General features: G+C 50.4%; 1 protein-coding gene across 2 annotated transcripts in view; it reads right to left on the minus strand.

Annotated features, from left to right (window-relative positions):
* Positions 1-1,504: 1,504 nt before the first annotated feature.
* The window catches only part of PPFIBP2 (PPFIB scaffold protein 2), a 145,018-nt gene continuing 131,948 nt past the window's right edge, over positions 1,505-14,574 (minus strand). Inside the window, exons 18-26 of one of the 2 annotated variants that reach the window (XM_028116897.2) lie at positions 9,885-10,035; positions 9,482-9,593; positions 9,156-9,244; positions 8,724-8,846; positions 7,423-7,548; positions 6,537-6,725; positions 5,254-5,430; positions 3,009-3,074; positions 1,505-1,859 (exon numbers count right to left, since the gene is read on the minus strand). In XM_028116897.2, the coding sequence (XP_027972698.2) occupies positions 1,788-1,859; positions 3,009-3,074; positions 5,254-5,430; positions 6,537-6,725; positions 7,423-7,548; positions 8,724-8,846; positions 9,156-9,244; positions 9,482-9,593; positions 9,885-10,035 (1,105 nt within the window). In that variant the 3' untranslated portion in view covers positions 1,505-1,787. Of the gene's footprint in view, positions 1,860-3,008; positions 3,075-5,152; positions 5,431-6,536; positions 6,726-7,422; positions 7,549-8,723; positions 8,847-9,155; positions 9,245-9,481; positions 9,594-9,884; positions 10,036-14,574 lie in introns of those variants that run through there. The other variant, XM_088017458.1, reaches the window with a different exon arrangement.

Consider the following 14,574-nt stretch of genomic DNA (forward strand, 5'->3'; position numbering starts at 1 on the left):
AGCAGATCCCTACTTGGAAAAGATACTCTGCTGGGCACAGTATGATGAGTAAGAGCCCACCCTCGTACTTTCCTCTTAACACAGAGCTTACCACACCTTTCCCCTCTGGCACACTCGGGGAACCGATTCATGTCTGAAATCCAGGGAGCACCTCTTCCTTGAAGTCTTTTCCGGCCACTCCCCCAGCTCTCCATTAAAAAGGACAAACTGGTTTCTACTGGAGCATCTATACCTTTCAGCTTAAAACAGGTGTAACCCCCACTAGAGCATCAGCACTCTCAGAAAAGCACCCTGACATTCGTGCCTAGACCTCCAGCCCTCAGCCTGGCATGGAACATGCTTAACATACGAAGGGGTGAGTGGCTGGAGCACGGCATGGCGGCATGCGTGGAGTCCCTGAGCGGTTTGGGGACCAGGGCCGGCGGTATGGGAGTGCGCCCACAGCAGCTGCTCAGTGCCTTTGTGCTAATGGTGGCTGTGTGAGGGAGAAAGAAACCCAGCAGGGGGAGCGAGGAGGGCTCGGGCTCAGGGGCTGACGGCACAGTGGGACACAGGAAACTCCTACGCATCAGTGAAGGCTTCCTGAAAGAAGCCGTGTGGCTTGCTGGCTCCAGACAGGCAGAACTCGGCCTTGTGAGGGGGAGCAGGGGGAAAATGACACCTCACGGTGAGGGAAAGGCAGCGGCACAGGCTTTCGTGAGGCTTCGTGAGGCTGGAGGCTCAGAAGGGCCGTGGGTACTGCCTAAGGCTTTTGAACGCCCCTCTCGATGGAACGGTATCAGGATGAAAACAGTGCTTTGGGAAGGCCGCTCTCGGACAGGGGAGAGGACTGCAGGGCACCAGCTGGGGAGAGGAGGGACCGGGGAGGAGACCAGCTTTGGAAAGCAGAGGAGAGAGGAGGCCTGAGCTGTCTGTCACAGGGAGGATGGGGCTGTCGCCAGTGGGGAGACTGGCTGGGAGGGACAGAATGGCTGGGGGCACATGGGGCCTCTCCCCGAGGAAGGAGACACGGCAGGGAACAGGCTGTGTGGGGAGATGGCCAGCTGCAGTGGAAACGTTGTTTGGGGTGTGCAAGGGCCGTCTGCTGGGGGCAGCCATCTGACCAGACACCTGCACTTGGGAGCCTGCGCTGCAGGTCAGCTAGGGTTCGGGGGTCCGCTCACGTGTTAGAGCCGCCTCTGCTCAGACTTGAGGAGGCCCAGCAGCACGGACAAACTGACACCCTGCTGCAGAGGAGGGCAGGACAAGGGCAGTAAGGGCCGTGGGAGGAGTCCCACTGCTCCTTCGCCGTGCTCACCCTGGGCCGGTTCCTGTGAAGGGAAGTACCCCCTCAGTGTGGAAGCAGCCAGGAGGGGCTCCCTGTCATTTCAGCCGGCTCAGCCACTACAGGACAGCCAGAACATTTTTTTTTCCAGAATTTTCTTCCAGCAGAGTTTTACGAACTCCTTGCCCTTCCCCTTTGGCATAAGAACCTCCCAAACGTCACCAGGAGGAGCAGGGGCCATTGAGTCTGTGCTGATGTCTCACTGCCCTCCCCACAGAAGTGGGGGGCAATCCACGTATAAAAGTACAAAAGGTATAAAAGCTGCGGTGAAGAGCCTAGCATGGTTGAAAACGCAGGGCCCCCGGGGCCCCCTCCTGGACATCTGTTCACCGCTCTGCTCGCTCCTGTCGGCGCACACGTCCGAGGGGTCCTGCCAGCCCATCTGGGCTCTGCGGGTGGCCATGCCAGCTCCCCGATGCAAAGACTCGGGGCCCCCTCTCTGGGCTCTTGGCCACGAAGAAAGTCACCTCCAGTCCTCAGGGCTGGGAGCGGCCAGGCGAGAGTCACTCAGCAGCTGGTCCTGGCTCAGCAGAGTCTGAAAGGACACAGCCCAAGGGCCAGTTGAACAGGGTTTTGGTCAAGGCTGCTGTGTGGCAGCTACGCAGGAAGCAGTGGGACACTGGGTGAGGCCCCATCTGACACCACTGGTACCCCCTAAGTTCACGGGGTTCCAGGGACCCCACATGCGGAATCAGAACAGACTGTGCTATTAAGACAATACATCGCTCATACCTTAGAGGGGAAGTTGCTATTGCAAGACCACCCAAGGCCTGCGAGTAGTGATGAGGGCAAGGCTGGGTGCATTCACTTCAGTGTGCAAACCAAGGGAAAAGTAAAATAAAAATGATCTCATTTCGATTCAGGGAGCCCCCCGCCCCCTCCACTTCCATCTTGTCCTTGGATGCAGCCTTCTTAATGTGCCCTAATAGATCAGTGAGCGAAGGACGGGGACAGGGGCTACAGCCAGTGGGCTCCGTGATGGGACCATCCAAAAGTAAGGGGGCAGTGGAAGGTACAGGGCCTCCATAGCGTGAATCTTCTCTGTGGCTGGACTTTTCCTGCCAGCTGTCGTCTGTCTCTAAGCCTTGCAAGGTGGCTTTACAGACAACTAAGCTGCGGCTCGCAGAGAGAATGACTTGCCTGAGGTCCCAGAGTCAGTGAGAGGCAGAGCAGGGGCTTGAACCAGATTGGCCTCCCTCCAAAGTGGCATCTCTCCTGGACGCCATTCTGCCCCTTCATGATAGTTTGTACCCATGAGGCATACTAGGATGTGTCCACATGCCCACGAGTGCCATGAGGACAGAGGCATGGCACAAAATGCATGTGTCTCATGGGCAGAGGGAAGAGCAGTGCTCACCAAGTCAGAGAGGAGGCCCGGGCATTGGGATGATGAGGCAGGTGACCCGGAACTGCCAAGCATCTTGGTTTCCTCACCAGCTCTGAGCCTGGGAAGAGGACCAAGACCTGGCATGCTTTAGCTGGTTTCAGCTCAAGGCCTATGACCCTTCTCAGTGCCCCTAGCAGCTCAGGCCACAGTGCTCAGCACTACCCTTCAAATTTCTAGCACAGCCTAGGACCCAGGTTGGGATTGGGGGGTGGTGTTCAGGCTGTGGGTATCACGACACCAAATTCGTGGGGCCACCCCAGCACCTGGCCTACTGCAGAGAGAGGGTCAGAATCCTACCGTGAGGCGGTGAATGTCTTGGGAGAGGAGCCCTATCTGCGTCACAGCACCTTCCGAAGGGGCCATCTGTAAAATGGGCAGCAGCCTGGTCAGCACATGCGGATGGACTCAGCTTGTGATTCACAGGGATGGCATGCAAGTCCTGTCCTGGGGAGTGGGTGAGGAGGGGGCCCAGGCCCTGGGGAGTGACAGCTGGGCAGGGCACATGCTGTTTCTGTCCTTGGGAAGGTCGGAGCTTCCAGTATCCCACACTGCTGTGTGCACACTCTCCCAGGGCCCGTCCTGGCACCAACACTGAGGGTGCACAGGAGATGAGAAGCAGCCCTTCCACACATGCTCAGTGCTCCAGCTATTTCTAGAAGCAGAAAGCGGCAGGAATGAAGGCCTCAGCATGCTGAATACACAGACAATTTCCGGTGACAACGGAACCCCGTATGCTGATGCCCAGGGTAGGTATGGGTGGGCACCCTCAGGGAGCTGCTCATAGAGCTTCCTCACTGCCAGGAGCCTCCCTCGCCTCCCCTCCTCCTCAGGTATTGCTGGTCTGCTCCCTCTTCCCTAAGCCTATGTAGACATTGTAGATTTAGAAGCATCCTCTGAAGGCTTCAAGTATCATCCCACATTTTCCAGGTGGGAAAATTGAGGCCCACAAAGGGATAGAGGCCTTGCTTGAGGCCAGAGAGAAATGTAGTGACAAAATTCCATGCAGGGTTTGAAAACAGGTGCATGCAGAGATGCTCTCCCCAGGACACCCTAGGAATCAGGGACAAAGCCGGCCCTGCAGCTCGATGACAGCTACGCCTAGCGACCAGCCCCGAGGAGCACCTGCCGTTCAGTGTCCCGGGTACTGGAATCAGGCACCAGGCTGACTTTAGGGGGGCCCAGGTGGTCATGGCCTGGGGTCATCGGCCATCCCTGGGGCTGCTGGTAGTTTAAGAAGCAAACCAGAGCACTACCTCCATCTGGGACAGAATCAAAGTGCCCTCAAGGGGGCCATCAAGCCCTGCCCCAGCCACCAGACAGTTATGAGGTCGCTGTTATTTTGCAGACGAGGCCCGGGGGACCCAGAAGGGCCAAACCCTGCCCTAGGCAAACTGGAATCTCATGAGCAGGAACCCAGACTGGCAAGATGTGTCTCTCCGTCAGTCCCCGTCCAGACAAGGCCCATCTGGAAGAGCCATTATCAGTTAGCCAGCCTCTAAATCAGGAAGCCAGGGCTGTTCCCATTCTGCCGACAGACCGGCCAGCCCCCACAACGGTTACGGGCCCAGCCAGGTTAGTAGCAGGGAGGCTGACAAACCACATAAAAGAACAGAGGCAATTTCCACGAGGCCACGTTCTTGTCTCCCCCTCTGCCCCTGAGGAGGCTCACGCTGCTGAAACGGAAACCGACTCTGGGGTCTGCACGACAGATGTGACCCACAGTCAGTGAGCACCAGGTTCCCCACAGCTTCATAAGAGGGAGGTGGAGCCTGAAGTGAAGAGGCCCCAGACCTCCTCTGAAGGATGCGGGGTCCCTCCCTGCTCCAGTCTCCTCGTCCATGACACTTGGCAAATGCCGAGTGTGCCCCTGGCCGAGGACTGGCTCGGGGCCACCCGCTGTCATGCTGGGCAACACACGGACTCCATCTCCAGCTGTGCCCAGCTCTCTTCCCTGCCCAGTGAGGTTAAAGATATGTGGTGCTATTTGCTTTCTACATAAATATTGTCTTTATTACCAGAAAGAAGCGACCACCTCTGTGGTTAAAGGCACAACACAGTTACGCAGTCACTGCGGCAGGAGTCCCTGCTGCCATCCCTGGGGTCTCAGCCACAACTCTGTGGCCATAGGCCTAAGGCACTTGAGATTGCCCCTCGGTGGAAACCCAGCAGAAGGGCCCAAGAGCTGAGCCTCTGGGGATTGTCCATGGTCTCTGAACCCGTGTCCAGGGTCGTGTGTTTCCACCGGTGCCGAAGATGGCCATTAAAAATTGCTACAGATGTACAAGCATCTTTCCTCCTGACTCCACCTTTGGCAACAGTCCCCAAAGCCTGGCCCCTTAGCAAAAGTGCCACTCCATACCCTGGCCACCCCCAGAGTTCAGAGAGAGACTGGCCTGGGGTACACAGCAGCCGGAATGTTCTGCGAGGCATGCACAGGGGCGGGTGGTGAGGTACAGCTCTATGGGGACACACGCGGTGTTACGGTGAAGCTCTCGGGGTGCAGAGAGGACAGATAACAAGGTCATCAGCTAATCTGTCCCACCTGGTCCAGCCTGTCCAGTTCAGGGGCATCGAGGGGGCTGAGGCCCCGGTAGCCACTGTAGGCCCTGTGACTGTCACCAACACTGTCACTGGGCTCCATGGGGCAAATGTAGTCTGTCGACTCATCGAATTTCTTTTTTCTTATGTTTCCAAAATGCGAAAATCCTAGTTTCCTTGGCTAAAACACAATAAAAGCAAGATTAGGAGAAGGGGCTTACCAAGTCAGTGTGCAGATAGAACTCACAATATAAGAGCGGGCTCATGAGGAAAGGAAGAAGGCAAACAACTTCTGGAAAAATCCTCAACAAAAGAGAGATCCTGGCTAGAGAAAGGCCAACAGATAAATAATCTTGAGCAAGGAGAGAGAATCTTGCTCCTCCGAGACTGTGTACAAGAAACTCAGGCCCTGCTGGCCCACGAGTGACATTCTACTCTCCCCAGGGGAACCCAGGAACTGCTATTGGAAGCCGAGGTGGAGGACCTGCCTCACACAGTCGTGGCCTCTGCGGCTCGCAGCGCCTCATGCCCCGGGGAGGCCACACCGGAGAGCCCTGGGCAGCCCCTCCTGCTGTTCACGCTGGTCTCCCCCCGACATACTTGTGGTCCTGCTCCCTTGGGGAGGGAGGTCTGTGCATGAATTGTAGCTGGACCTAGGCATCCCCTGCTGCTGGGGACACAGCCTCCAGAGATTGTGTGTGTGGGCCTGCAGTCTGAGGAGGACATGGTCCGAGGACAGTGTGGCTCAGACAGTTTCTCACAAGCTCTGTGGAGTTCAGACAGCCCCAGTGAGTGCTGCTGGTGCTCGTATGACCTGGAGACCCCTGGACAGCCGTGTACTGGCCGCCACCCCAGCACAAGGCCACTGGAGCGCTCCCTATGTTGGCAGGACAGTTCTGAGGAAGACCTCCCAGAGCAGTGTGGCCCACAGATGAGCCTGACCGAACAGAACTCAGAAACGTGAGCTCATCTGCTTGTGAGATGAGTCAAGGCAGCACTGGGACAGAGGATAAGCACCAGTTGCCTGAGAGCAGATGCTTCCGGGACGTAATGTCCGTGTACGGAAAAGTCTACTCTCTTCCTTGGACTCAGGTACGGCAGGGAACTGGCTGAACAAAAACAGATGAGGAGACCAAGCTCTGAGGTCCGTACCTGAGACAGTCTCCTCATCTGTGTGCCCCATGGCCCTTGGCTGGTTTGGCTCCAGGCACTGGGCCCGCTGCAGTACAACACGAGTGCTAGAAGGCAGGCCCCTGTGGCCACCCCAGGAAGGGCTTGGCAACTCACCCGCACTTTGGCTGTGGTGGTCAGTGGCGTGTACGCTGGTGAGGCTATTTTCTCTCGCTTTTCTTGCTCAGCCTCAGGACCAATCAGGGCACTGAATTTGGTGGTTAGGTGGCGTCTGAGGAGCGTCTTTTGTGGTGGAATATTGAGAAGCATAGCTAGGGTGTCCCCAGTGAAGCGTGGCTCCAGGATCTAAGAAACAAACACAGACAGACCACCCGGGGATGACCACAGATGGCTCCAGGAGGGCACACTGACAAATAGGCCCCCATGCGCAGAGGGGTGTCTCCAGAGAGGGGCTGAAGCTCATCCACTCGTCCTGTATCCCACTCCCCTCTGTCTGCTCTGCACAGGGCCCGGCTCTGGGTAGACGCTAACACACTGGTTGACTGCCCACCTCGTTCTCACTGCCCAGCAGAGAGCAGTGGGTTCCTGGATACGGCTGTCTCCCCAGGTCCAGTCTGCTCTGGAGGACATTCAAACCACCCTTTCATTTCCCCACTGGCTTTACCACTTGAGAGATCTGAGTGACAATCATGACCATATTGCGCCAAGGGGGAAGTTACACTGTGGTGGCCAACCCCTCACTTCCCCAGCCACTGTGTTCCTCCACGTGCTGGTGGAGATGCCACGTTAAGGCCTGACTTATGCAACCCATTTGTCCTGGATCCCTCTGGATCTGTTGCTACAGAAGACCTTTCCAGAAACCATCTCGTTTCCATGAGGTATATTCATTCCCGACTGCAAATTATCAAATATTTTGAGATTTCAATTGATGCAAGGGCTATCAATATTTTTTCCTAGGATTTATGTCTAGCCATGAAGAAATCAGTTTCTGAATACCCCCGTTTACACTGAAGCAGGTGGGCTAGGCTAAAGAGCCACTCACGATGAGGCCTCCGTGGACACCACTCCCACGAAGGTTGGGTGCGTACTCCGCCAGGTCCACAGATCGCAACCACTCCATCACCCTGTGGTTGGACCACTGCACAACTTCTGAAGGAGAAAGGTTACTCTGTGACAGGGAGAGGGAGAGAGTGAGAAAGCTGGGTCTAACAAGTCCTACCTCTGGTCTCCTGTGGGGCCAGCCCCTGGGAGTAAGCCTGCCTCAGATGCCCGACCAGAAGACAGCCCTCATGCCCACAGAGCCAGGTAGCCAGCCCAGCTGCCTAAGAGCCTTCCCGGTTTCTAAGAGATAGAGCTCTCACAGAATCTTGCAAGACCTTCTACACTGAAATATGCGATTCCAGAACCCTGTGACTCCCTAAATCTCTGGTTGGGACTAGTAAATGAAGGCACAGAGTCATTCATTCGGTGATTCAACAGAACTTGAAAGAGGACTATCATTTAAGAGTCAAGTGTTTTAGAGACAAAGATCTCCTGGGTGTGGCCAAATGTTTCAGGGGAACACATATTAAGACACTTAGACCTAAGTGGCATCTTAGTCTTCAAAATGCTCAGCGCTCTGCCTGACATACACAAGGCATTCAAAACTTATTTGCTGAATAGAGAGAACACGAGATGGAAGGTGGAGGTAGGAGTTTTTAATCCCTCAGGAAGAGGAGTTAATCTTACAGCACAGTTACACTTAGTTCCTAGGAATACAGGAGACGGGGTGTGACTGACAAGACTTTAGCTTCGGGGCCCAACAAGAGCCCCGTGCCATGTAGAACATGACCAGGCACTTCTCCAGGATGTGAACTGCAGTGTTTACCTACACTATTTCTTCTCTAGCAAAACCTGCTCACCATCCCCTGTGCACCTGGGACTAGAGGCCAGCTAATTTCGTAGCTACAAGTAGGGAGATTTGAAATGTCTGGTTCCAGATGGGATCTTCTCTCCTCTGTCTACTCTGACCCCATCTTGCCATTTGCTTTCCCTCCTTCTCCTTTGTACCACTTGCTCATCATCTGTGATCATTGTGATGGCTTTGAAAGACTTGTTGTTACTGCCTCTGGCCCTGAACATGGGTCTCCCCAAGAGCGGTGGGAGCTTAGAAGTCTAGTGTCTGTTGTGGGGCACAAAATGCAGGCAACAGGGGGTGTTTGGAGCCCCATGAAGCACTAGCAAAGGAAAGAATCCCAAGCACCCTGGTTCAGAAGGCAGCCATGTTGCACTGAGGTCATTCTTGTTTTCTCACACCTAACCTTGCACACAGGGCTGCCAGGATCGGTACCATCCTGCCCTCACCTCATCAGCTGGCCGCCGGTGCAGGCAGTGGGGGTTGAAGTTGTTGACGTGCAGCACATGAATGGCACATTTGATGCTGAGATGATGTAGTTGGCTGGTAACTTTTAAGAAGAGGAGATCATTCTGGAAGAGAAGAGTTCTGGTTGATAAACCAGAGTTTCCAAGGTGACTAAGACCCTTAAGATTCCTTCCCAGACCACACACAGACAAGTCTACCACATCTTAGAAAGTGCACATGGACACACCAGCAGCTTCTCTTAGCACAATGGTTCCTACTCTGCCACCTCGGACCTCTTGTGTGATCAACAATACTATTTAAAGACCTTAAGAAAAGAGAGAGGACGTGGAAGCAAGTTTAAAATAAGCACCATGGGGATACCTGCGCTGAGTGCTTGCAGGGACAACCAAAACACTGAAAGGGAAAATCCTCACCACAGTTAGGTACTGTAGCATTCGCCCATCGACTCTGGACTCATGAAACTGGTCTTTGTATTGCGGTAAGCCAATATCATCAAGCCAACCTACAGAAACCAGAAGAAACAGGTGTGCTCGGGCTCTTAAGAATGGGAGACTGTGAATGCAGATAAATAAAAAGCAACAAATGATCATCTTGCGGGTCCAGCTGGATTCCCCATAAGGAACTCCCTCCTCTGCGTTTCCCAAGGAGAGCACAGTCTTTGAGGCATGCATTCCTAGGCAAAGTGCTAAGTTACCCTTAGGAGCTGCCAGAGACATGCATCTATACTGCTCGTCCTTACGTGTCACCCAGATGTGGTCCAGCAGGGCAGACTTCTCTTCCTGCTTGGTGTTGATGGCTTTCACAGCTAAAATCAGCTTCTTCCTGTGCAGAGGCTGCTTAATTCCCAACTCCTGAAATTGAAAGATGAAGACAGATGTGAACTTCCAGCTGGCAGCTTGACCCTCGGAGGGCGCCATGTCTGGGTGGAGACAGTCCATCTTGGGGCGGGGGTGGGGGGGTGGTGTGTGTGGCCGAGGACCCCTGCACAGTGCCCTGGGATTGACCTGCAGTGACAGAGGACATCTGTGTGTGTGTATGTGTGTGTGTGTGTAAGCACAAGGGAAGGAGGAGTGGGGGCCGCACCTCACCAGACATTGGTTTGAGGAGAAAGGGGAACCTCCTTCCCGGGGCTCAGCCCTTACCTTTTCCATGTCCTGAGGGGTAGCTGACAGTAAAGTGTGGCCAGAAGTCACCCACTGCCGGGCGAAGATCACGTACTGGCCCAGACCGAAGTCCTCCAGCCACGCACACACGCGCTCGGTGCTCCACTGGGCAAAGGGGGCACTGGCGTCACTGGGGAGTAGGAAAACAGCAGGGCCCTGTTAGTGGGGGAGCCTGAGGCTGCATGTGAGCACAACAGAGCCTCAGAGAAAAGGGAACCGTGTTTTAAACCATCCCAATCATGGGATCTCGCTGCACGAGATTCTACTAACAACACTCACTTGTAGTGCACTCGAGAGATTCCTGTGATAACATCAGGTGTGAATTTCGAATCTGCAGCGACTGTGAGCATGGGCCAGTCATGGGGTTCTCAGGAGGTCGTGTTTATTTGCCGTCGGTCCACTTATGAGGCACACGTGCCACAAGCCCAGAATCGTGCCCCGTTACGAGGTTAATCATGATATCAACAAGATTTTTATGGATCAATACTGACTTTAGGGAAATGCTTAGAAAAGTAGGAAAAGGGGGTCAGTTCTCTAACATTAAAAAAGAAAACCTTCTAGAGGCTCCTGCGTGGCTCAGGTCATGATCCTGGAGTCCCGGGATCGAGTTCTACATCGAGCTCCCTGCTCAGCAGGGAGTCTGCTTCTCCCTCTGACCCTCCCCCCTCTCTCATGCTCTCTCTCTCTATTTTCAAAAAAATAAAATCTTAAAAAAAAAAGAAAACCTTCTAAATAGCTAATGCTTTATTAATGAAACACTAAGGACATTCACATTAAAGTCAATAAAAAGAGTATTTTTAATCAGGACTAATAACACAGGTCTGAGAATAAAGCCAGTATGAGAAGAGAAAAAAAGAAGGCTAGAAGGTAAAAGTAAAAAAGCCACTCTTCTCAGATGACGCGCCGCCCCACCTGGAGAACCCAAGAGAACCCAGTAAGGTCACCAGTCATCAAACACACGTCTTATTTATATGACTTACAAAATCAATAGCACACATACTAACATTTTTGTTAATCTAAAAATCCCATTCATAGCAACCAAAATTATCAAATGTCTAGGAGTTGCTTCACAAGCAATGCCTGGGTCTTATGTCCGTGTGTGTGGGGATGAGGGCAGTGCAGGGGGAGGCCATGACGGTAACACGCAACTGAGCAACATCAAGTCATGAATAAATCAAGACCTAGATCATGTTCCTAGACGGGATGGTGGGTATTACAAAGCCATCAGTTCTTAAAGACATCAATTTTTCATTTAAGTGTGAATATAATGGCACACTTGAAACCTCCATGGAGTCTGGGGTGGGAGGTTGGCAAAGCAACTTTATGTTCATTTGAGGAAAAACCAACCAGGATTTATGGAATGTAGAAAACCAGATAGTCTGTAAGGTTCCTTCCAGGAAAGTACCGCTAACCCCATGCTGGTTAAAAAACTGTTTTGGAATGCCTGGTTGAGTTGTTCTTAAGATGAAGAAGTTAAAAGACCAGAATGACAAGAAAGCATGACCTCTACCTCTGAAACCAGTAATATATTATATGTTAATTGCATTTAAATTAGAAAATAAATAAAATGTCAGTGACTAGGATGTAAAAAGTATTTTTTAAAAAAGTAATGAAAAAGAAAGCATGATTCTAGGTGTCCTGGGGTAAGTGCTGGCCACGTGGAATAATGAGCCATGAGTAGGTATAGATCCAGGTTTTGTGAGACCTAGAACTTGTAAAATTTGCATGGACTGCCTTAAGAAAAGTACAAAATTTGAATATGGAATTAGGAACAAATATATAGAATAATAAATCACAAAAGATCACAAATTTAATCAAACTGAAAAAAATCATGGAATCTAGAAATATTTTTATAAATTCCTACTACAAATTTGTTATCTTTGCCGATGTATTAGATCATGTTAAATCAAGAAATTTTCAGCTTTTTCCAGTGTGTTCATACGATTCACTTTATATGAACAATAATCTAGGAACCTATTCACTGTTTTTGTTTGGAATTTATCCTTTGCTTTTAATGAATTACTGCTTTTGGTATGATCTGGAATGGTTTTGTTTCTTCTTTGTTTTTGAGATGCTAGTTTTTTTTTAAATCAATCGATTAACATGTAGTGTATTATTAGTTTCCGAGGTAGAGTTTAGGGACTCATCAGTTGCATGAAATACTCACTGCTCATTGCATCAAGTGCTCTCCTTAACACCCATCACCCAGTTATCCCCATCCCCCTACCCACCTCACCTCCAGCAGCCCTCAGTTTGTTCCCTATAGTTAGGAGTCTCTTATGATTTGTCTGTTTTTTTTCTTTTTTAAGATTTTTTACTTATTTGAGATAGAGAGAGACAGTACGGGGGGGCGGTGCAGAAGGAGAGGGAAAAGCAGACTCCCCAAGGAGCAGGGAGCCTGATGCGGGAGCTCCATCCCAGGACTCCAGGATTATGACCTGAGCTGAAGGCAAGACACTTAACTGACTGCGCTACCCAGGTACCCCGTTTGTCTATTCTTAATGCCAGAATACTTTCACTTTCAAATGTTCATTTTATCATTTTTATTTCATGTTCTGTTAGCTTTTTGATTTCACTCCTTTTCTTATTTCTGGAAATTGGTAAAAATATATATGTAATATATCAGAGGGGTATTTCAGTTCTGAAGGAAAAATGTTTTTGAAATCACAGTTTGAAAACCTCGGTCTTGTATAGCTTTTGAAAAGTTCTACAGCTCTGGTGCTCATCTTCGACAGAATTCCCATGTCCTTCTTAGTAAATGGTCTCCACCCTCCTATACCTGCATTGTTCCCACAGTGGCAGACCCTCCTTCTCCACCCCCTCCCCCCGCTAGGTTCTTTCAGTTCTGGGGTCTCCCAGGGCTACAGCTGAACACGCAATCAAGTAATTTAAAGAGGACAGAGAAGGTACCTTTCAGGCGCAGCCAAACCATTTGCTTTACTGACATGTTCCAAAACATCTTTCCAAATTGTGGTTAAAATGACGTAAGAGATTATCAGATAAGCCATCCCCATGAAAGAGGAAGAGCATATGGTGCATTTATAATTGTATACACCTCATCAGTAAGTGCATTTCTGACTAGAGAGAACTTCTGTTTTGACTAAGCCTCCAAGAGAACCAAATCCCTTGCCTGGGATTTCGCAGATCTAATGACTGGAAAAAGTTTTCAGAGAATAGCTTCTGGTTTTATACATTTGAAATGTTTCTTTTCCACTACCCCATACTTCTGATACTGAGTGCCAAAGGACACGTTCATACTGGGACACGATCGCCAACTCTGCGTCTTTGTATCAGAGGGCCGGGCAGATGGGCACATCGGGGGGTAGCGGGAATCCCGGGAGCCATTTTTACACAGGACAGCTTGTCAACTAAACACGAAGTGACTGCACACCACATAAGCACATCCCAACAAATCCAAACTAAATGGATGCCCAAAACTCAACTTTCCCTTGGCCAGATCCCCCAAATGCCCATGTTGCTCCAACATCATCTGACAGAAGGCAGTGTACAGACGTGGGGAAGGTTGGAGTAGAGTCAGCAGTCAAAAACCGGTTGGGTTAAAATACCTTACTTAGCAAGTTTTGAAAAACACATGGCTTTGTCAGCACATTGATGGGACTCTCTCTAGATCCTAGAAGACACCCAGGTGCAAGCAAAGGACCTTGAAGCTTAGACTTTTTCACATTCAGGATAAACCTGATGCCACGAATACGGGAGAAAGGCAATAGAAGAGTCTGACTGAAGACCCTCAGGAGGCCAACTCAGAAATCATCCCTGCAGAGATGAGATCCAGCCATGTCATCGAGTCTGCCTGACTTTAACATTATACACTACTGCTTTTTCTTAGAAAAATAAAAATACCTCTCACCACATACCAAAATAAATCCCCAAATAGACGACTCAAACACAGTTTTTAAAAAAAAATCACTGAAAAAATTTAACATGAACACCACAACAGAAAAGTTCAATGAACCTCATTATACGTAAACATAAACATTCCATACGTCAAAGTGTCACAGAACAAAGTAAAACTCTGCAACAAGCCTAAAACATAATTTATCACAATTATTAGACAGAGCTTCATGTCTTAATATAGAGAGAGAGCAGAGAGAAGTCTGTAAGACAGATAACAACAAAAATGGGCAAAAAATGCAGACAATTCACAAAAAGTAAAATGACAAACATCTGCAAACTAAATTAACAATAAAATGTAATTTTTTTGTGGGGTGACAGGCACTCTGGGCCGCAGTGCCAACTGGAATGTAAATCAGTAAAACTTTATAGGAGAGAAAAAAACACAATAAAATTCGTTCTTCTATAACCTCAGAGAGGAGTCCTAGGAAATGTCATTATCACAAAGGATTATTTTAAAAACAAGTGTTTCATTAGGGGAAAAAAAAAAAAAGAGAGACTGGGGCTGGAGATTTTCTGTAACCAAGTACTTTTTCTACAGGGATATTGGTGATGAGACTTTTTAAAGGCTAAACCTAAACATCTATAAATACCAGAGGACATTTGTTTATATCAAATTTCCGCTGATGAGTAATAAAGGCCTTTCTTTTCTACCAGCGAACACAGGGCCTTACCACAAACGCTGTTAGCATAAAAGCAGCAATCTCCTCAGGATGTCCTTCTTTCCCTTCCTCATCCTTGTTACGCTTAACAAAGC

The sequence above is a fragment of the Eumetopias jubatus genome, unplaced genomic scaffold, assembly GCF_037043125.1.
Source record: "Eumetopias jubatus isolate StellerSeaLion01/CBP00866 unplaced genomic scaffold, mEumJub1_p1.0 scaffold_13, whole genome shotgun sequence".
In the NCBI taxonomy this organism is placed as follows: domain Eukaryota; kingdom Metazoa; phylum Chordata; class Mammalia; order Carnivora; family Otariidae; genus Eumetopias; species Eumetopias jubatus.